The 22287-nt window shown below is 34.6% G+C and overlaps 1 protein-coding gene and 1 pseudogene across 1 annotated transcript in view; both read left to right on the top strand.

Moving 5' to 3' along the window:
- PTEN (phosphatase and tensin homolog) overlaps positions 1-7669 on the top strand; it is an 89163-nt gene extending 81494 nt beyond the window's left edge. The window contains exons 8-9 of the mRNA XM_006188914.2: positions 837-1061; positions 3656-7669. Coding sequence (XP_006188976.1) covers positions 837-1061; positions 3656-3841 — 411 coding nt within the window. The 3' untranslated portion in view covers positions 3842-7669. The remainder of the gene's footprint in view (positions 1-836; positions 1062-3655) is intronic.
- An 8701-nt stretch (positions 7670-16370) lies between these two features.
- Positions 16371-16469, top strand: LOC116667420 (annotated as a pseudogene).
- Positions 16470-22287: the final 5818 nt, after the last annotated feature.

The following is a 22287-nucleotide window of genomic DNA, read 5'->3' as shown; positions in this document are numbered from 1 at the left end:
GATCTTACCATCTTCCTGGGAAAATGAACTAGAAGATAAATTAGAATAAAAGTTTTAAATGGCAGTTTAAGGCACCAGAATAAGATGTCACAGGGTTGTGCATTGTTAATTGTCAAATGAGCATACAGGCCAAATTCTGCTAAGTAAGAGAAGAGAGAGCATTTTCTGTGTTGATCAAGAAAGGTTTGAAGTGATAAACTTCTGGTGTGGTTTTTGATTTATAAGACCTCGTATTATTTGTAAGAAGTGATTTTTTAAAAATAGACGTTTTATAACAACTAAAAAATTGAACTACTTACTCCCTACCCCCATATTTTATTATTGAAACTTTTCAGACATACATTGCCATGCAAGAAACTGGAGCCAATTGTTTGTTTTGCTGGAGATGTAAAAATGTGTCCGCCTTGCTTCATTGGGAAGTTTTACTGACATTTCAAGAGCTTTTTTGTTAAAGTAAATTTTGTAATAGCTTGTTGCAAGATGGAGAAGATTAAGTCCATTTCTGAGTTTTTAAAATATATACATATAAACTCAACTTTTAAAAAGCTAGTATTAGACTAGAAAAGGAGATATTTTACTTAAGGTATTAAAGTAAGTTATTTTAGAATTTGTAGAATTATATTTTTTGGTCTAGAATTTGAATGAAAGAAAAATCATGTGAATTAGATGCAACAGATAACCCACAGATTGCCAAGCATTAGTCTTTGTCTTTACCTTTATTCAAAATATCAAATGACATATGGCATATTTTATTAACTTTTTAGGGCAAATGATGGATGTAGGTAAACATCTTAAAAAATTTTTTTTAAATATGTCTTTTTTTTTTTTTTTTTAAGGACAAAATGTTTCACTTTTGGGTAAATACATTCTTCATACCAGGACCAGAGGAAACCTCAGAAAAAGTAGAAAATGGAAGTCTATGTGATCAAGAAATCGATAGTATTTGCAGTATAGAGCGTGCAGATAATGACAAGGAATATCTAGTACTCACGTTAACAAAAAATGATCTTGACAAAGCAAATAAAGACAAGGCCAACAGATACTTTTCTCCAAATTTTAAGGTCAGTTAAAAACATTTTGAGGAGTTGGTGAGTGTCTGCGTGTTTGTTTTATTCTAGATGTTTTGTTGATGAAAGACTTGCTTGACTAATTTTTAAATTAAGTGTATTCAGAAGCAATTTTTATCTAGCAGTAACCTGAAAGTTTCTAATGAAATCCAGGATGCACAGAGAGTCAAAAGGCTGCATTTTCCTTACCCAGTTCTTTGTTACTTGGTGAAATCTGGGGCAGGGGTTGGGGAGAGGAGTAAGTGGAATATGAAGTAGGAATAGGGCAAGAAGGAAGTGGAAAGGCACTCAGCCCCTTGGGAATGATTTGTATAGAATGTTCTCACTGCTTCTACTTTTGTCCCCCTCCAGTTTATTCTCAGCTCTTCAGAGTGATCTTAAAAATGACTTTTATTGTGTCACTCCTGCTTAGACTTTTTTAAAAATCTTGTGGTTTTTTGATATGACCTGCAGGGGCCTGCGTAATTTAGCACAAGACTGACTACCTTCTACCTGCATCAACTCTAGCCACGTTCTCTCCCTGCAATTCATCCAGACTGGTCTCTCTTCCGTTTTTCACAATGCTAAGCTTCTCTGCCTCAGGTCTTTCTGGTTCTTTTCCTTCTCCCTGTGCCCCTGCACCCTCAGCCTTGCCCTGCCTTTCACCGGCCGTCCTCCTCACACTCTAACCTTAGCTTCAGTCCCATGAGCTCCCAAAGGCCTTCTCTAATCACCCTCTCTCCTTCGCATTTAAAAACTGTCTACTTCCTCTTATTACAGAATTATTTGGCTCATTTTACTTGTACTTAGATGTGATATATGTAAGTGTATATTTATAGTTACAGACAAGAATTTTCCAGGTGAAAATCTGACTTGTAAAACTTTCCCAAATGGTGGTTTGCCGTTTTTTTCCCCTTTTCTCTTTCTTATTCTACTTGATTTTCCCCTCTTCCTTTCACCATACCCTCCTCTTTTCTCTCTTTTAAAATTCTTTCTTCATTCCATTTTTATAACATATAACAAACTTAATCATAGCTTATAAGTATAAGAATATTGCTAGTAATAAGAAAAATAAAGGAGAGGCTACCTGTTTTAAGTGAAAATAGATCCAGAATTAAGTGCCTTTAGATCTTATGTTTAAGTATTTATAAGTGTCCTTTAGAATTCATGTTTCCATTTGCTTTTATTTCTCTAAAAAGAAAATAAGAAGCAACTTTTAATATTAGGAGACATAAATTTGAAAAAATAACTTGAATAAAGACTATAATTCTGTTAAAATAAAGTTTCCTCAATTGTTAGCTTTTAAAATGTGACTTCCTCTAATTTTGTTTTTTATTTTAGTATTACAAGAAGTTTTATATTTGTGATTATAAATAAAAATATTTCATTTATTAGTAAGCAAATATAATACCATATAATGTTAAGTGCTATGAAAAAATAAAGCAGAGATAAAATAGAGAATGCCTTGGTGTGTTTTTTAGCTGAATGGTTAGAAGAGGCCTCTCTAAGCAGGTGACATTATTAATTAGAGGCCTAAATGAAATGAGTGAGCTATACAGATATCTGGGAAAAGAGCAAAGAGCAGGTGCAAAAGTCCTGAGACAGGTGTGAGCTTGGTGTATTTGAGGAGCAGTAGACAAGAAGTCATTTTGACTAAAGCACATCAGTCTGAGTGTGAGGACATTAGAGTGTTTTCCACACAAGAAAGATGTAATCTGAATTTTGTCTTTAAAAGTCTACTCTGTCCACTAGACTGGAGAGGTAAGTAGGGAGAGGTAGCAGGGGTGGAAGCTAGGAGATTAGCTGAAGGTAGAACTAGAAGAATTCACTGATGGAGTGGAATGTTGGATGTAAAAGAAAGAGAAGGATCATGGGGGAGGGACTGTAGATATCATAGAATTAGGAAGGATTTGAGTCAGATCTAATTTAAATCCCACATCCACTACCCACTAGGTAATGTGGCCTTTAGCAAGTTTTCAAACCTTTCTGAGCTGTAGCTTTCTCTCCTTTAAAATGGATATACCTGCCTTGTAGAGATGTTTGGACAATTATTTCAGTTCTGCCTGTAAAGGCCCTTGTTTCACTGTTTAGACCACTGTGTAATGTCAGCTTTCTTCTCCCTCCCTTTCAGTGAGGTTCTTAGGCGAAATGGGATCCTAAACATCACTGTTGATCAGTATTTTATATAGTATTTGTATTTGTTTAGTATTGTTTGTATCAGAAAATACATTGAGTTTCAGACAGGTACTAAGTAAACATTCTTTTGGAATGCAACCTTTTGTGAATTGGATTTTGTGATTGGAACTATGTGGACTAAGGATGAACTTAAAGAACTCGGTACATTTCTTTTGTAGAATTATTCAGTTAATGCTTGTAGCTTATGCTTATTAAAAAATACAGTATATTAACATTCCAGTTTCTCTTCAATATATAACAAGAAAGAAAATGTAGGAAGTCTTAAGAAGAGGGTCATTAAAAAGCAGCTGCCTTTTAAAGATCGTATGTGTCACAGTACTTTAAAATGAATCTGCAAAAATATATATCTTTAAGTAATTTAAGATTAGTCAGATTTATGGATTTTCCACTTAAACTTTCTCTTCTTTCTCTAGGTGAAGCTGTACTTCACAAAAACAGTAGAGGAGCCATCAAATCCTGAGGCTAGCAGTTCAACTTCTGTAACACCAGATGTTAGTGACAATGAACCTGATCATTATAGATATTCTGACACCACTGACTCTGATCCAGAGAATGAACCTTTTGATGAAGATCAGCATACACAAATTACAAAAGTCTGATTTTTTTTTATCAAGAGGGATAAAACACCATGAAAACAAACTTGAATAAACTGAAAATGGACCTTTTTTTTTTTTTAATGGCAATAGAACATTGTGTCAGATTACCAGTTATAGGAACAATTCTCTTTTCCTGACCAATCTTGTTTTACCCTATACATCCACAGGGTTTTGACACTTGTTGTCCAGTTGAAAAAAGGTCTTGTAGCTGTGTTATGTATATACCTTTTTGTGTCAAAAGGACATTTAAAATTCAATTAGGATAAATAAAGATGGCACTTTCCCATTTTATTCCAGTTTTATAAAAAGTGGAGACAGACTGATGTGTATACGTAGGAATTTCTCATTTTGTGTTCTGTCACCAACTGAAGTGGCTAAAGAGCTTTGTGGTACACAGGTTCACATCCTGCCCCTTTGCACTTGTGGCAACAGATAAGTTTGCAGTTGGCTAAGAGGAGTTTCAAAAGGGTTTTGCTACATTCTAATGCATGTATTCGGGTTAGGGGAATAGAGGGAATGCTCAGAAAGGAATATGTTTTATGCTGGACTCTGGACCATATACCATCTCCAGCTATTTACAAGCACCTTTCTTTAGCATGCTACAGTTATTAATCTGGACATTTGAGGAATTGGCCGCTGTCACTGCTTGTTATTTGTGCATTTTATTATTTTTTTTAAAGCATATTGGTGCTAGAAAAGGCAGCTAGAGGGAGTGAATCTGTATTGGGGTACAGGAACGAACCTTCCACAACATCTTAAGAATCCACAAATGAAGGGGTATAAAAATAATGTGGTCATAGATAAGAAACACAGCAACAATGACTTAACCATATAAATGTGGAGGCTATCAACAAAGAATGGGCTTGAAACGTTATAAAAATTGACAATGATTTATTAAATATGTTTTCTCAATTGTAATGACTGCTCCATCTCCTGTGTAATCAAGGCCAGTGCTAAAAGTCAGATGCTATTAGTACCTACATCAGTCAACAACTTACACTTATTTTATTAGTTTTCAATCATATACCTGCTGTGGATGCTTCATGTGCTGCCTGCAAGCTTCTTTTTTCTCATTAAATATAAAATATTTTGTAATGCTGCACAGGAAATTTCAATTTGAGATTCTACAGTAAGCGGTTTTTTTTTCTTTAGAGATTTATGATGCACTTATTCAGTCCAATAGATGTCAGCTGTTCCACCCTTTTGACCTTACACATTCTATTACAATGAGTTTTGCAGTTTTGCACATTTTTTAAATGTCATTAACTGTTAGGGAATTTTACTTGAATACTGAGTACATATAATGTTTATATTTAAAAGGACGTTATTTGTGTTAAAAAGGAAATTAGAGCTGCAGTAAATTTTCAACACTGCACACATAATAAGGCATTTACTTTTCTCAGTAGAAATTGTCCCACATAATGCTTTTATCAATTTGCTATTGAAAGAATGGATTTTTTTTTTTTTAATGTGCAGTGTTGAGTCATTTCTTCATAGTGGTAGTTAGGACTAGGGCTTCAATTTCACTTCTTAAATATCATATATTTGATATGCCCAGACTGCATATGATTTTAAGCAGAGTACAACTACTATTGTAAGCTAATGTGAAGATATTATTAAAAAGAATTTTTTTTCCCAGGAATTTGGTATCTTTCAAATTATACCTTGATCTTGAAACATTTGAATATCCAGCCAATTTATTTCTTAATGGTATAAAAATCTCATTTTCAATAACTTATTGGTGCTGAAATTGTTCACTCGCTGTGGTCTGACCTAGTTAATTTACAAATACAGATTGCATAGGACCTACTAGAGCAGCATTTATAGAGTTTGATGGTAAATAGATTAGGCAGAACTTCATCTAAAATATTCTTAGTAAATAATGTTGACATGTTTTCCATACCTCATCAGTTTCATTCAACAAATAAAATTTTAAAATTTTTAACAAAGCTGTTAGGATTTACACATTTATATTTAAACATTGATATATAGAGGATTGACTGCTCATAAGTTAAATTGGTAAAGTTAGAGACACCTATTCTTAAGATCTCATCATTGAAATTTATATGCCACCTTGTCTTTCATAAAAGCTGAAAACTATTGACTAAGATGAAAATCAACTATTCATGTTTAATACTGTTATTTGTTACAGTTTTGGGCACAGTATATTAAAACATAACTTGTATTGTTCCAATATGTAACATGGAGGGCCAGGTCATAAGTAATGACATTATAATGGGCTTTTGCACTGTTATTATTTTTCCTTTGGAATGTGAAGGTCTGAATGAGGGTTTTGATTTTGAATGTTTCAATGTTTTTGAGAAGCCTTGCTTACATTTTATGGTGTAGTCATTGGAAATGGAAAAATGGCATTATATATATTATATATATATAAATATATATTATACATACTACTCTCCTTTATTTCAGTTACCATCCCCATAGAATTTGACAAGAATTGCTATGACTGAAAGGTTTTCAAGTCCTAATTAAACCTTTATTTATGACAGTATTCATAATTAGCCTGAAATGCATTCTGTAGGTAATCTCTTTGAGTTTCTGGAATGTTTTCTTAGACTTTTTGGATGTGCAGCCGCTTACATGTCTGAAGTTACTTGAAGGCATCACTTTTAAGAAAGCTTACAATTGGGCCCTGTACCATCCCAAGTCCTCTGTAGCTCCTCTTGAACATTTTTTGCCATAATTATAAAAGGGTAGTTGAATAAATAGCATCACCATTCTTTGCTGTGGCACAGGTTATAAACTTAAGTGGAGTTTACCGGCAGCATCAAATGTTTCAGCTTTAAAAAATAAAAGTAGGGTACAAGTTACTGTTTAGTTCTAGAAAATTTGTGCAATATGTTCATAACGATGGCTGTGGTTGCCACAAAGTGCCTCGTTTACCTTTAAATACTGTTAATGTGTCATGCATGCAGATGGAAGGGGTGGAAGTGTGCACTAAAGTGGGGCTTTAACTGCAGTGTTTGGCGGAGTTGCCTTCTACCCTGCCAGTTCAAAAGTTCAACCTGTTTTCATATAGAATATATATACTAAAAAAATTCAGTCTGTTAAACAGCCTTACTCTGATTCAGCCTCTTCAGATACTCTCGTGCTGTGCAGCAGTGGCTCTGTGTGTAAATGCTATGCACTGAGGATACACAAAAAAATACGATGTGTACAGGATAATGCCTCATACCAATCAGATGTCCATTTGTTATTGTGTTTGTTAACAACCCTTTATCTCTTAGTGTTATAAACTCCACTTAAAACTGATTAAAGTCTCATTCTTGTCATTGTGTGGGCGTTTTATTAAATGAGAGTATAATTTACATTGCATAAATTCATTGACATTTTAAATAATGGGCAGCCAAGTGTGATAAGTTTTCTGTAAGTTTTTTTTTTTTTCCTGCTGTCCTTCAGAGCCTACAATTATAAAAATATGGGCCTTTGTCAGTTTGGGAGTAGACTATCAGTCTACTCGTGTCTTGAGAAAGGCACTTAATTTTTAAGGGCCTTAGTTAACACTCAAATTGTTTCAAGCACATTAAATAATATGCTAATCCTTTAAAAGTTCACAATTCTTGAAAAATTGTGCATATATATTTGTTTTACTAAGATACCTGAAGATAATTCCCCAGGATGGATTTGATATCTCAGACACCAATTTTGTGGCTTTCCCATCTTTTACGATTCTGTAGACCAGTGTATGGGAAGTTTCATCTGCTCATTGTGACTTGTGCCATTAAAAATTGATATTCCAGAATAGTCTAAAGGATTTTGTGTACTTGAACTTAATCTTGTTATACCTAATATTAAAAGCTTAAAGACTAAGTGAGGCATATCCTTTCAACAAAGCATAGTAAGGAAATAAGTGAAAGTGTAGCTTGCACAAATGTTTTGAAAATAAAACAGACCATTTATGTAATAGAATTTAATGTTACTTCAAGTTTAATGTTATTTCAATTTTCTCTATGTGACTTTTGAATAGTAAATGTGAATATAATGTAAAGAAGTATGAAAAGTGTGTGTACACACATTTTATTTTTTCTTCTTAGGTATCTTAAGTATGGTTGAAAACTATACTGGAGTCTAAAATTATTCTGATTTATAAGATGATCTTGGTGATGTCTGAAAAATAGGAATTTACTGGCAATTTTGTTTTTATTGCATGTTCTCATACCTTGTAATTTGAGCTGACTTGGTTAAATGAATGCCATCACCATTTCCATTGAGAATTTAAAAATCACCAGTGTTTAACATGCAGGCTTCCAAAGGCTTCCAAAAAATCAAGACCCTTAAATCTAGTTAATTTGCTGCTAATTTGAAACTCTTTTTGTTCCCTTCTTCTTGCCAGATAATTAGCCACACATATAAAACTAAGTATTAAATGGCTTGAGTATAAGTTTTGATTAGCAGTACTGTTGCTAGTGCAGAGAGAAATGTTTGTGAATGGAAACAATAATACTCAATCCAGACTGGTATAAGGACAGTACCTAAAAAGCTAGCAAAAAAGATAATAGAGAAAAATATTTTAAAACTTTGAAAGATGAGGTGTTGGAGACTGATTTTCCTGTAGAATTATGTATCTATAGGGAGCCTAAAGATTAGGCTGCTTATCAGTTTTTAATTTTAGAGCATATCTATTATTTTATGACTATGATCTTTCTATTTTTCATATTATAAGAGATCTTCCTTCTTACAAGTATATCAGAATATATGTAGTCACTCTGACAAATTCATATTTGTTGGTAGCTTTAAAAGTTTATAATGTGAAGTCAGAAAGGACAAAATAATTTCATTGGTGGTAATGCCCTTTGGTTCTTAAGTTAGCTATTTTGAGAATACTTTCTCATAACAGCAACAAAATTATCACGTATAATCCCACCACCTGGAAACATAGCCATTGTTAATACTTTAGTGATTATACAATCGTTTTTTTCTGTATATTCATGTATATATTTTCTTTGAAAAATGAAATTTGTACTGTTTATACTCTCTAAGTCTTTAAGCTTAGTATTTCTATCATGGACTTGTAGAATATTGAATTACTTCAGAAAATGGACAGTGATTGGGTTATTTCTAATGCTGCAGATGCAGATCATGTGCAGTTATTGGGAGCCCTTTCCAATTCAGTGGGTCAATCATGGATGTTTAAATATTACTGGCATCAGAATAATACGTGTCTAAGTAAATAAAACAGTTACATTTATTTAGTATAGCCAAGCTTAACATTGTAGATATTTCTCTTCAAAAACCATTTCAAACATTTGCATCTTAGAATTGTGTTAAATAGTTAAACAGTGTGTGAAACACTATGTTAGTAGTTATGGTCATCACCTTTCTATTTCCCTTATAGATTGGAAGAGAAGAATGAGCTTTTCACTTTTTACAGTTCCCAAACAGTCGCTCAATTTAGAGTGAATTAGTTTAACACCTGCAAAAAGAAAAAAAGGTCCTGCTGGTTTATCATTTAGTTGTTTCTAAATCTGTGTGCCCATGAGACTTTTATCACGTCAAAAACGGTATTTCATGAGTGGTTCACCTTCAGCTCTGGAACTTAACCTTGTTTAGTATAACGATGGGCTTAGAATATGCAACTTTTTTTGACAGTTGTTTGAGAATTTTGATGGAAAAAAAATTTAGTTGGAGGGCAGTGCATAACATAAACTGATATATTGATACTTTAAGAACACTTTTACGTATATAAGTGAAGTCAACTGCCATCTTTGAGCATTACCACATTTTAAAATAAAGCTGCATATTTTTAAATGAAATGTTTAACAAGGATTTATATTTTTCATTTTTAAATTAAAAGTAATTTATATCTCCTTTGTTGCATGTGGATTGTCATCTGTCCTTAAAATGGTTAGAGATTTTGTTTGTCTTGGAGCAAGGCTTGTAGTCATGGCTCTAGTGTTTCAGTGAGTCCAATCTGTTTACTGTAGTGAAATTCTTAAAATGTTTAGATGTGGCTTTTTGCAGGTTATCATTTACAGACTTTTATTTATGTATACTTTTAGGATTTTCTGCCTACTCTATACAGTGGTCTAAATGATATCTCACGTTTACAGATGCTTTTTCAATTTCTATTTTGTTTTTCCATTAAATTGCTCAAATGCCCTCATGGGCAATTTATATGTGTGTGTGTGTGCATGTGTGTGTGTGTGTAGTGGGGTGTGGGTAGGTGGGTGGGTAAATTAGGTGTCTTGAGAGTGCCAGACTCCAATTTTAGAGATTAAATAGTTTGATTCAGGCAAACAGTGCTCACTGGAATTTTACAGTTCACTGTAATGAAAATAAGGTTAACCCTGGATGACTTTTGACATATAGTAATGAATCTTGGATATTAATGAATTTATTGGTAGCATCTTGATGTGTGCATTAATGAGTTATTTTCTAAGTTGTGCATTTAACCAAAGTTGGTATATTTGAAATGTTTATATCAAATTCCATTTGGCTACTGATGGACGTAAAAAAGAAATGCTTTCCTATGGAGAGTATTTTTTCTTTAAAAAATTAAAAAGATTAATTATTTTCAATATTTGGTTTTAAACTTTTTATTCAATGAATGTTTATCAAGCCCCTGCTATGTATAACAGATGTTTGGAATACATTAGAGATCAAAACAGACACCCTTTCTTGCCTTTGAGGTGTTTCAATTCTAGAGGAAATAGACTTTATTAAAATAATTATAATATGTGATACTGTAATGATTGCCAAACATTCCATATGCTCCTCTAAATTTCTACCCCCTTAAGGTTAGATGGGACCATTGTAACTAGTTTATTCCAACAAAATAGCAGTGAAAGTTATGTGACACTTCAGAGGAAAGGCACTGAAAATAAAATCCCTTGTACAATCTTTTAGTTTCTCTTTGAACAGTGACCAAGAACATGACATGTTCTAGATGGCGCAGCTCTGTCCACCCAGGGGCTTGAGTGACCATATGGAGCAGAACTTCCTCATATTCTTCCTTCCCCCACATTGAGTGTATTAGAAATTAGCATGAGCAAGAAACATTCATTTACACTGAGATTTGGGGGCAATTTGTTACCATAGCATAATTATCTGACTAATGCTTTGGAAGGATCAGGGAAAGCTTTCTTGAGCAAGGAAGAGGGAGCTAAGAATGAAGCAGAATGAAAAGTGGCATCTCTAAACAACATGGTGCAGTAAAGAAACTAAATTGCAGATCACTCAGTAGTTACTGAGCCCCTGATTTATGTCAGGCACTGTTCTAGATGCTTGGGATACAAATGGATGAACAGCACATTCCTGTCTTCATGGATCTTACATTTTAGCAAAGGGTAATAGATGATGAACAATAAACATACCACAGATAAGGTCATAAGTGCTATGGGGGGAAAATGGAACACGGTAAGGAAGACCAGGTATGCAGAGTAAAGAGACTGCAGTGTCGAATAGGTTAAGTCTAGAATAGGCCTCACTGGGAATGTAAGAATTGATGAACAGACCCTTGAAACAGTAGTTAGAATTTTTTCATCCTTTCAATTAGCAAGATGAAATCCTCCATAAAGGATGATTATCCTCTATAAAGTTTCTCACCTTTTACAACTCTTATTAATTCCTGAGTTTTTAAGATGATTATTGGTGTGTCTATGGAGAATATTTTTAAGAATACCATCCCAAATAGTCATAATGCTCCAAGTTACTTTGTTTTCTAAATTGGTTTGGCAAAATCTGTGTAAACAATCTGTTTCTTTTTATTCTCAGAGTTGAGCTCATTTTAAAATTTTTCTTAAACTCTTAATATGTGTGTTTTGGAAATACTTGATACCACTTTTCAGTAGAAGTTAAAGTTCTGTTATGGCTTTAAACATTTCTGGAAAGCTGAAAGGAAATGTCACTTATGATTTATTGATGGGAAACAAGTTGTAAATTTTGAGTTACTTGAGAAACAAAAGGTGAAATTTATGGCCTAGTGCTGTATATTAAGTTATAAGCAAAAACCTCTGGAAACATATAAATATCTAAATAGTGAAAGAAATATTTTTTCACAAAAAGGGAACCCCCACCTCTCCTCCTACCCCATTTCAAGATCCAAGTAGTTTAACTTTGTGATCAAGGGAAAAATTTGATACAGTAGAAATTTGCAACTATTTATCAGGACATTTTTAACTGGTATTTGCTAGTTACCAGCTTCTTCCTCCCATCAGAGCAGGTATGTGTAGTTGCACATGAAATTTTGAAAGAAAACATTAACTATTAGCCTTTTTTCTTTTAATGCTTCATTTTAAAATAGGATTTTAAGTGTTTTTAAAGACACTTCCTTGGCAATTTTGCATTTTGTTTTTATTCTACATCTAAAGCTTTTTGGGGGGGATGCATTTTACTTTGCTTTAGAAAGAATTTAAGGTAGCTGAATGGGTTTCCCCAAAGTGAGATTAACTGTCACGTAAATTAAAAAATATATTGCATATATCCTTCGGTCTTGGCCTAAGGGTTAAACTTCACTTAGTGGGAACATCTCCTGAGCCTACTTCATTGGAATGTGGAAGTCCATGTATTCCAATAGTGTTGTGAATTGCTCCTTCAAACATTGATAAATAAGCCTCCTAATTTTCAAGGAAAGAAGCCATGTTTTTACTGTAGTATTTACTCTTCTTGGAATACCTGAGACCTGGGGTAAATGTAGTTGCATTTTTCTATTTAACATATTCACAGGTAAATGTGACCTTTAGATATTGTGAAACTCACCAAAAATATAATCTGTAAAAATATTCTCTAAGCATCTATGTTTATGCTTCCCTTTTCCGTTATAACCATGTTTTTGAAATTAGAGATTTCCTAGTTTTCTAATCCTTATTATCTATAAGGAAGAGAAATGTATTTAAATTTCACAAGTGGATGTGAAAATCAGCAACTTCTTAGTTTTATTTGATACTTCCATGAAGATATCTTTGGCAGGAAAGCCCAGCACTTTACATGGTTATCCTCAACAAGGAAACTATACGTGTTCTTTAAGTAATTGATTAGCTAATACTGCGTTTACTGTATACAGCCATTACAATTCACACGCTTAACGCATGGGTTTGTTATGATTATTGGTACCGTATATTAAATGAATGTTCAAAAGGGAAAATAAGTTTTAGTCTTTGGTAAAAGAGTACGTATAAGGTAAAATTTCCCTTTGCCAGACTCAGCAGACATCATTTAATGTATTTAGCTTGTTCTTGGAGAAGACCAAAGCCATTGTTTCTATAAAAGATCCAATGGTGTTAAAACAAAAATATCACTCTGAACATGATTTACTGGAGTAAACTCTTGGCGAGGAGGTACTTGAAAGCCTGAAGCAACTCGAGTATTTCTCAAGGAAGTTAAACACAGTTCTACCTCAGAAAACCTGAAGACATATATTTAAAATTAATGGAAATTCTGTGATAAGTCAGCTACCTAGAGACCAAAATAAAAGAGCACAGAGAGAGAGAGGAAGCTGAAGAAAGAGAAGAAGGGAAGCAGGAAGAAAAGAAGCAAGGGGGAGCGCAAACTAATTCTTAGCACTGGAGGGCTGGTAGAGGGACAGGAAAATAAGAAGCATCATTCTCTTGAGCCTGAAGTATGTGCCAGACGCTGTGGGAGGTGTTTCACATGCTTTCCCCACTCTTCAAGGTAGGTAATCTTATTTCATTCTATGCACAAAAACTGAAGGTCAGAGTATTTAAATTTCCTAAGTCTGACAACTGTTAAGTGGAACTGGGTTTGAACATGGCAGTCTGCTACCTGTTAAACAGTCAAATTTACAAAGCGAATGAAAACCCAAAAGCCTAAACAACCAGTGGGTAATGGAGTCGAGCGGATACTCTTTATTACTGACGGAAGAAAAGCAGGCTTCAGTACAAGCTCTAAGTCCTGCAGAATGAATAGCTAAGAGAAGTCTTTCACAATTGTTTGAGCCATAGAAGAGAAAACAACTCTCTTGCAAAGTTCTTTACAGGTAAGATGGTAAGATGTTGGCATGCATTTTTTTTTAAATCAAGACTCAGAATGAGAGCCCTTGTATTTGCTAGTTTAGTATTAAATCGACTAAATAAACTCGCACCTTATTTTTGCTTGGACTGGAATACCCAGACAGTTCAAAGTAAATGGTTGTCAGTTAAGCAGGCCAACTGGCCATCCAGCAAATATGTGTTGCAGGCCTTCTGTGTCCATTTGGAATTACAGTAGTGTAGACGTCAGAACGGGCTGTTTTGGAGTGAGGAAACAGACTTCCCATAGAGGGAAGAGCAAGTGCAATGGCTTGTTGTAGAAACGAACTTGGCCATTTAGGAAACTGTAAGAAGGACGGCGGATTGGACTAAGTGACAGGGTAGAGTGGTGGAAGGTGACATTTGAGAGAAGTAGTCAGGGGAACGTCTGGCTCCAGCCAAGGTGGACTCAACCCACTCAAGTCCATCTTTCCTATTAATGACGTCAAACTAAAAACCTCTGGAGCAAATGTAAAAAAAACACATACCTAAGAACTCTGAAAAGTAAACAGAGGCAGGCAGATTGTAAAGGAGAGTCGAAGCTTGGAAAAGCAACGTATATGAGGATGTTTCCCACTTTTTCCTCTTTTCTCTTACAGCTTTGCCTTAACGGTGGGCCCCTCTTGCAGAGCTGCACAGCGTTGGAGGTATGAGTAGCTAAAACTCAGACAAGTCTAGCTTTCTGGCAAGAAGAAACAGAAAAAAGAGTCTCATTCTGGGCCAGAGAGCATGGGGTTGGGGAGAGTGGGAAAATCTTGAAGAGATGCTGACGAAAATCCTGAGAGCTGGAAAAGGGGATCCTCTAATTCTATGTATAAACTTCCACATGTCCTGGGCTCAGTCCTGAGCTGGCATGCATGGGATGGACCCAAGGCACCATAGCAAAGTCTTCGAAAATGAAACTCAGGTCAGAACCACCACTCACAGAAGGTGAGACAGAATTTACAGTGTGAGCCTAACTGGGTTGATTGCTTAACAAACAAAATATTTTCTGGAAAAGTCCAACAAGACTCAGAGTTAATATAACTCAGTCTCCAAAATTACTTAGCTAGGAAGAACCAGAAAAATGTGACCAATTGCTATGGAAAAAAAAAATCAAGGCTCCAACCTTGAGATAACCAAGATGTTGGAATTGTCAGATGTAAAAGCCACTATTATAATTATGCTCCATTAGATAAACATAAACACCCTTGAATTGAATGGAAACATAAAAGTTCTCAGCAGAGAAACAGAATTTATAAAAAGAACCACATGGAAATTTTATAGCAAAAAGTACACTGATATTAAAAATGAAAACCACTAAATGGGCAACAGAAAAAATGGAAATGATAGGAGTCAGCAAACTTAAATTAATAAATGTCCAGTTTTAATGATGACTTCAAAGTCTTAAAAGTGGATGAGTGTTTGAAAAACAAAATGTATTTGATTATAATTAGCTATAGGTTCCTTAATAAGATATTAATGCAAATACATTCATTTGGCTCCCTCAGATATATATGAAGACGTTCCTGCTGTTGTCAATTATATTGAACAAAGAATTAGCATTATCATAGGTCCAACCATGATGATTATGTGAATATTCTACCACAGTGTTTTATACAGGGTTAATATGTAAAAATTAACAGGTTTCAAATGCTCTGTGACTTACAATGTCCAAAGTGGCATTGACAAAGAAAAGTTCTCTGAGTGGGTCTAGTAAGTTGTGTACTTGCAGTAAAAGCAGTCTAGTGATGGGAGAGCTAAGCTCATCCTGAGTCAGTGCTTGGTAATCACTTTGCTCACCTGCTTATGTTAACTCTTTGAGTCAGCCTTTGCAATTGGGCCTTTTCCCAAATATGGATGTTATTACAGAGATGTAAGAAAATTGACCCATCGTGTAAGCACAATACATGCTTTTCAGCTTTACAACAGAAAAATATTCGATGATTAAGGTTTATAGTACCCAGAAATCGTAATGGATTTCTAGGTTGGCTTGGAGAGGAACTGAACTAGTGTTGCAGTTCATTTGGAAAAATGACTTCCTGATGAAGGAAGAGAATTTCAAGGCTTTACAATACCTCCCATTGCTACATTAGCACCATATTACTCTCAAAACGTAGTACTAATTTTTGTAATGGTGATGGTTATTCTGGATTTAAGAGTGCAACAAGCTTTGCTATTTAAATCTCATAAGGTAGGAAGTACGATTATATCCATCTGATAGATGAGGAATTGAGGTACAGAAAGATTCAATAACTTGAACATAGCAAAACTAGTAAGTGGTAGGGCTAGGACTTAAATCCAGGTCAATCTGATTGCCAAGCCTGGGCCATTAACTACCATGCTGTGTATGTTACTTTCCATAAAAACTTAATGAAACCTTTAATTTTCTTTAAGAGAGCATAGTCTTCAAACTGGAATGGGTCAGACAGTGGTATAAGGAGCACTTTTCAAGTTTCTTCATCTCAGGATTCATTTACACTCTTAAAATTTATTGAGGACCTCAAAATGCTTTTGTTTGTGTGATTAAACCTATTGATATTTACCACATTAAAAACTAAAACTGAGGACTAGCTTCGGCAGCACAAATATTAAAATTGAAATGGCACAGAGCATGGCCCCTGCACAAGGGTGACATGCAAATTCATGACGTGTTCCAGCACCTGAAACTAACATAGTGTTGTAGGTTAATTATACGTCAATACAAAAAAAAAAAGAAAGAAATTTTATAGTTAGAAAAAAGAAATTAAAACTGACACATTATTATCTGACATATACTTATTAATTTCAAAAATAACGAGAAACTCATTACATGTTAACATAGATAACATTTTTAATGAAGATGACTATGCATTCCAAAACAAAAATTTAGTGATAAGGGTGGCTTTTTTTAAAAAGCGTTTTTTTTTTTCAAATCTCTTTATTACTTGTCTTAATAGAAAACAGTTGGATTTTCATACATACTTCTGCATTGAATCCATTGTGATATGTTGTTTTGGTTGTAATATATGAAGAAAATATGGCCTCACATACATATGTAGTTAGAAAAGGGAGAAGTATGTTAACAGCCTTTTTAGATGAGTGTAGATATTTTTATTTGATACTACCAAACCCATCAAGTTGCAATGTGGAATTGGAAACCTTCAAACACATTGGTTTATCTTGTTCTTTGAATGGATCTTTTACCCATGCACGATTCTGTAACATCGTTCATGGGTTATTGGGAAAATATTGGTTCACTGAGTTGTGTAGGTCTTCCAAATGTTGACACATTTCCTTACACAATGTAAGAAAAAAAATCACATTTGTTATATCACTCTGGGCTTATCAAAAAAGTCTTTAAATATTGGGAAACTGTCAAGTTCCTGGTGGCAGATATAGATTTAAAAAATTTTTTTTTTTTACCCCAAAGCTTGAATTTTATTACTGACAACAAATGCTGTTAGTTGTTTTCTCAAAGGGTCTCAATATTCCGCAGGGGCTGCAGGCCACACTTTGAGGATCACTGATGTAAGAGCTTTGAATGAGAAGAGGCAAGGAAGAGAATATTTACCTGAAAGATCCAAACAAATTAATTTTCAGACTACTGAAGGAACTTGAAAATGAGGTTTCAGAATCACTAGCAGTAATCTATGATAAATTAGGCAAAATGGGAGAGAGTTCAGATACACAGAAAAGAGAAAAGATTGCCTTAACTTTCCAGAGGGATGTATTCAGAGTAATGAAGGTCAGTATGTTTAATATTGATTCCCAGAAAAAGATTATACTATATTCTGTAGCAGGTAACTTAAGAACATTAAAAAATAATACAGTGATAACCAGATGTCATGAGGGTTAGATAGTTCATCTGAAATTTCATTTTTCCTTTATGATCTCTGACACAGTGCTTTATGTGGTGAACATGTGAAAATGTTTGAATAATGACATAAAGGCAGTTGAATAATAATTTGTATAGGTGCTGCTTGTACAATGCACAAATCTCATTTGATTAAAAACAATTTATAGAGCACCTGCTACATGCAAAATATCATGTTAGGCAAAAGACAGGTCTGAGAAGCACATATGAAGGACAACTAAAAGAATTTTCTTTGAGAACAGAAGCCCAAGAGTATTTTCAAATGTTGTAAAATTTTGAAGTCTGCCCTGTGAGAGAAAGTAGCATGGTGTTTTGGGAAGAGCATAGCCCCGGGAGTTAGAACGTCTTAGTGCGCATCCTGGCTTTACCACCAACTCAGTGGAAGACCTTGGGCAAGTTAGTTCAATTCTAGACCAATATTCTTTCTATATCTGTAATACTGAAAAGGCTAAGATCCCTGAAAAGGGTGAGTTGTATTCTCTTACTCCATGGCATGCAATCAGAATTTATGAATGGAATATTCGAGAGGCCAGGTTTGCCTCACCATAAGTAACTTTCAGCTCTGTGCTGTTCAAATCCTGTAGCTACTCACCACATGTGGCTACTGAGCATTTGGAATGTGACTAGTCCAAATTGAGATTTGCTCTAAGCATAAATTACACACCAGATTTTGAAGACTTAGTGTGAAATATAGAATGTAAAATATCTCATCAATCATTTTTATGTTGATTACATGTTGAAATGATAATTTTGGATGTTATTTATTATATATAAATATATAATATTTGGATATTAATTTATACTATATTATAACATTCTATACTATGTATAAATATAGTATATAACATTATATTATTAATAATATACTGTTATTATATACTATATAAAATATAATACTTGGATAGTAATCTATTACTAAATTAATTTTACTATTTATTTATATTTTTTAAAATACATGGCTACTGGAGAACTTAAAATTACATATATGTCTTGTATTATATTTCTATCAGATGGTGCCATTCTTGCTAACAGTTTCCAACAAAAGAATAATAACTTGAAGAAGAACTTAATTTTTTTCTTTTCTTTTCTTTTATTGAAGTACAGTCAGTTATAATGTGTCAATTTCTGGTGTACAGCACAATTTACCAGTCATGCCTATACATACATATATTCATTTTCATATTATTTTTAATTAAAGGTTATTACAAGATATTGAATATAGTTCCCTGTGCTGTACATAAGAAAAAATTTTAAATCTATTTTTATATATAGTGGCTAACATTTGCAAATCTCAGACTCCCAAATTTATCCCTTCCCACCCCTTTCCCCGGTAACCATGATTGTTTACTATGCCTATGAGTCTGTTTCTGTTTTGTAGATGAGTTCTCGTGTCCTCTTTTTTTCTCTTTTTAGATTCCACATATGAGTGATATGATATGGTATTTTTCTTTCTCTTTCTGGCTTACTTCACTTAGAATGACAAGCTCTAGGTCCATCCATGTTACAGACCAGTCACTAGAAATGAAATAGAATCAGCAATGAAGAACCTCCCTACCAGCAAAAGTGCAGGACCAGATGGCTTCACTGGGGACTTCTACCAAACATACAAAGAAGAACTCATACCCATCCTTCTCCAGCTCCTCCAAAAGACTGAAGGGGAGGGAGTGCTCCCACACTCATCCTTCATTTTACTTTTGACTTTACCTTTTGAGGTACACAAGCAGAGACTGGGTCACAGTTTTGACAAGAGAGCCTCAAAAAAGACTCCATTTACTGTGCATTTGGTCTATACTGTGTTCACAGTCTGTTCTCAGATGGATACTGGGGCTCTACCAGCCCTGCTCCCAGGGTTTGTCAGTGGTGAGCACAGGAGACTTTCCTCCTTTCTTCTATCCAAGAAGAGAACTGTTCAATATGTATGAAGTGAGTAAATGAATGAGTGCACACATTTATGTGTATATTTCAGTTAAGTGGTGATGGTTTAAGTTCAGGCTCTGGGCCAGGTCAAGTCACCAAGTTTGATTCTCAGTGCCACTGCTTACTAGCTCTCTGACCTTGCTCACCCACCCTGTGCCTCAGTTTCTTCAGTATAAAATGCAGGGTTTGCATGTACAATTTTGAACAGAGTGCAGTAGGTCTCCCTGGAAACAGGGCGTGCTACTAAACACATTTGGCAATGTTATTGCATAAATCACAGTCTTGCAAGAGAAAACGACACATAACAACAAAAAAGCCAGTAAACAAGTTGTGAAGCATGTTCTCACTTCCTTGCCTCGGTCACCACCTGTGCAGCATGCTTTTGAAGCAATTCCACAGTGCTTCTGATTAAAGCAGATTTGTACACTGCCTGGACACCCTTAGCAACTTGATCTTATGGTGGGAGAGCCATTTGTGAGGAAGTGAGAACTTCCTGTTCAGTAAAGACCAGTTAGGTGCAAAGAGATCCAAGGTCTTCTCTCTCTCCTTCTGCCTTTCCCATTCAAAGCTGACCCTCAATGTCCTGGCAACATGGAAAGAGAACAATAAAGTGCTTATCTCATACACCTTCTATCTGACTGTTAGGATTCTAAAGTCTAGGGCAGGATGGTGAGTAACAATTAGTTTTGTAACCCAGGACTACTTGGCAATCCTAGTATGCTCCGCTCTCCAGCTTAGTCCCATCCCCAGAACTTTGCTACCCTGCTCAGTCTATTCCTCCCATCTCCTCTCCTCTCTCTCTCTTAGAACCTGTGCTTGCCTTGTACTGAGCAGAGTAAATTAAGGCTATCGTACTGCGTGGACTGCCTCATGTTCCTGTTCTTACTTCATCATCAATCAACCTACGACCTCCCTCAATCTGTCTTCCTCTAATTTTAGAGGAAAAAAATATTTTCATTCTTGTTAAGGCTAACTTTTCTACTGTGCTTTTATTCTTCTCTTTCCTGGGAGAAAGATCATGTTTATTGAATTACCTCTTTCTCTTTCTATTTTCAACATTCTAGTCTCTTTTGGAGTCTACAAATATTCTTAAATTCCTCTTTAAGTGAAGGGAAGGGGGAAAAAAGGCTTTCTCTCTCTTGTATCTTGCTTTCTATTTAGTTATCACTCTCCTCTCTCTTTTTAAAAGCAAGCTCAAAAAGAACATCTGCCCTTGTCTTTACTTCCTCACGTCTCATTCACTCATTTTTCTATTTGTAATATTTAATATATTAGTTTAGTTACAAATGCACATTTCAAAAATCATTTATGTAAAATAATATAGGAATTTAGAAATACTCTAGACCTCATCAGATTATTAATCAAATATAAAAGTAGAATATACAAATTTTCAGGTATTTAGGGATTCAGAAACTTCATCTCCCATGCAACTTTTCTTAGGAACATATGGGGGAATATGTTCCAACAAAATGCAGAAGTAAACCAAGAAAGAGGAAGACATGGGATCTGGAAAAGGGGAGGGAGAGCAGCAAAGAGAAGTCCTAAAAATAAAAGCTGTGTAGCAGGACTAGAGGAAAACAGTTCAGTCTGAAGCAGAAACATGGAGTCTTCAGGGAAAAAGATCTCCAGGGGAAAAAGTGGAAAATGGTACAGCCACTCTGGAAGACATTTTGGCAGTTTCTTAAAAACTAAGTATATGAAAATACAATAATTAATAACCAAACAATACGATCCAACAATTGTGTTCCTTGGTATTTACCCAAAGGTGTTGAAAACTTACATTCATACAAAGACCTGCATACAGATGCTTATAGCAGCTTTATTCATAATTGCCAAAATTTGAAACCAAGATGTCTTCAGTAGGTGAATAGATAAACCGTGGTATATCCAGACAATAGAGTATTATTCAGCACTAGGAAGAAATGAGCTATCAAGTCTTGAAAAGACATGAGAGAACCTTAAATGCGTATTACTAAGTGAAAGAATCCAATCTGAAAAGGCTATGTATTGTGCGATTCCAATTATATGACAATCTGGAAAAGGCAAAATGATGGAAGCAGTTGAAAGATCAGTGGTTGCCAGGGGCTGAGGGGAGGGAGGAATGAACAGGTGCAACAAAGAATTTTAGGGCCGTGAAACTACTTTGTATGAACTGTAATGGCAGACACGTGATTATATAGTTGTCAAAATCCATACACTGTGCAACATAAAGACTGAACCCTGATGTAAACTATGGACTTTAGGTGATAATGATGTGTCAATGTTCACTGAATGTAACAAATTTTCCACGCTGGTGTGGAATGCTGACAGTGGGAAGACTGTGCATTTACTGGGGGAGGAGGTACATGAGAACTTTCCACTCAGTTTTGCTGTGAACCTAAAACTGCTTTTTTAAAAAGTCTGTTATCCAAAAAACCTGACCAATAAAAAAGACCCAGGAATAATAGAGATGAAATTAGTAGAAAATAATCTTAAAATAGTTATTATAAACGTTACAATATGTTAAAGATGTTAAAGAAATCATGTTAAAGAAAACAAGATTGTCAAATTGGATAACTCATTTTTCATATAAAGACATAGGTTAAAAGTGAAAGAATAGGGAAATAAATAAATGCAAATACTAATAAAAGAAACTACAGTGGCTGTGTTAATATCAGACAATATAAATTTAAGAACAAGGAATATGACAAAGGTTAGAGAGGGACATTCCT

This window comes from Camelus ferus, chromosome 11 (genome assembly GCF_009834535.1).
Source record: "Camelus ferus isolate YT-003-E chromosome 11, BCGSAC_Cfer_1.0, whole genome shotgun sequence".
Lineage (NCBI taxonomy): Eukaryota > Metazoa > Chordata > Mammalia > Artiodactyla > Camelidae > Camelus > Camelus ferus.
The sequence above is the reverse complement of the archived record's forward strand: the minus strand, read 5'-3'. Positions and strand labels throughout refer to the sequence as shown.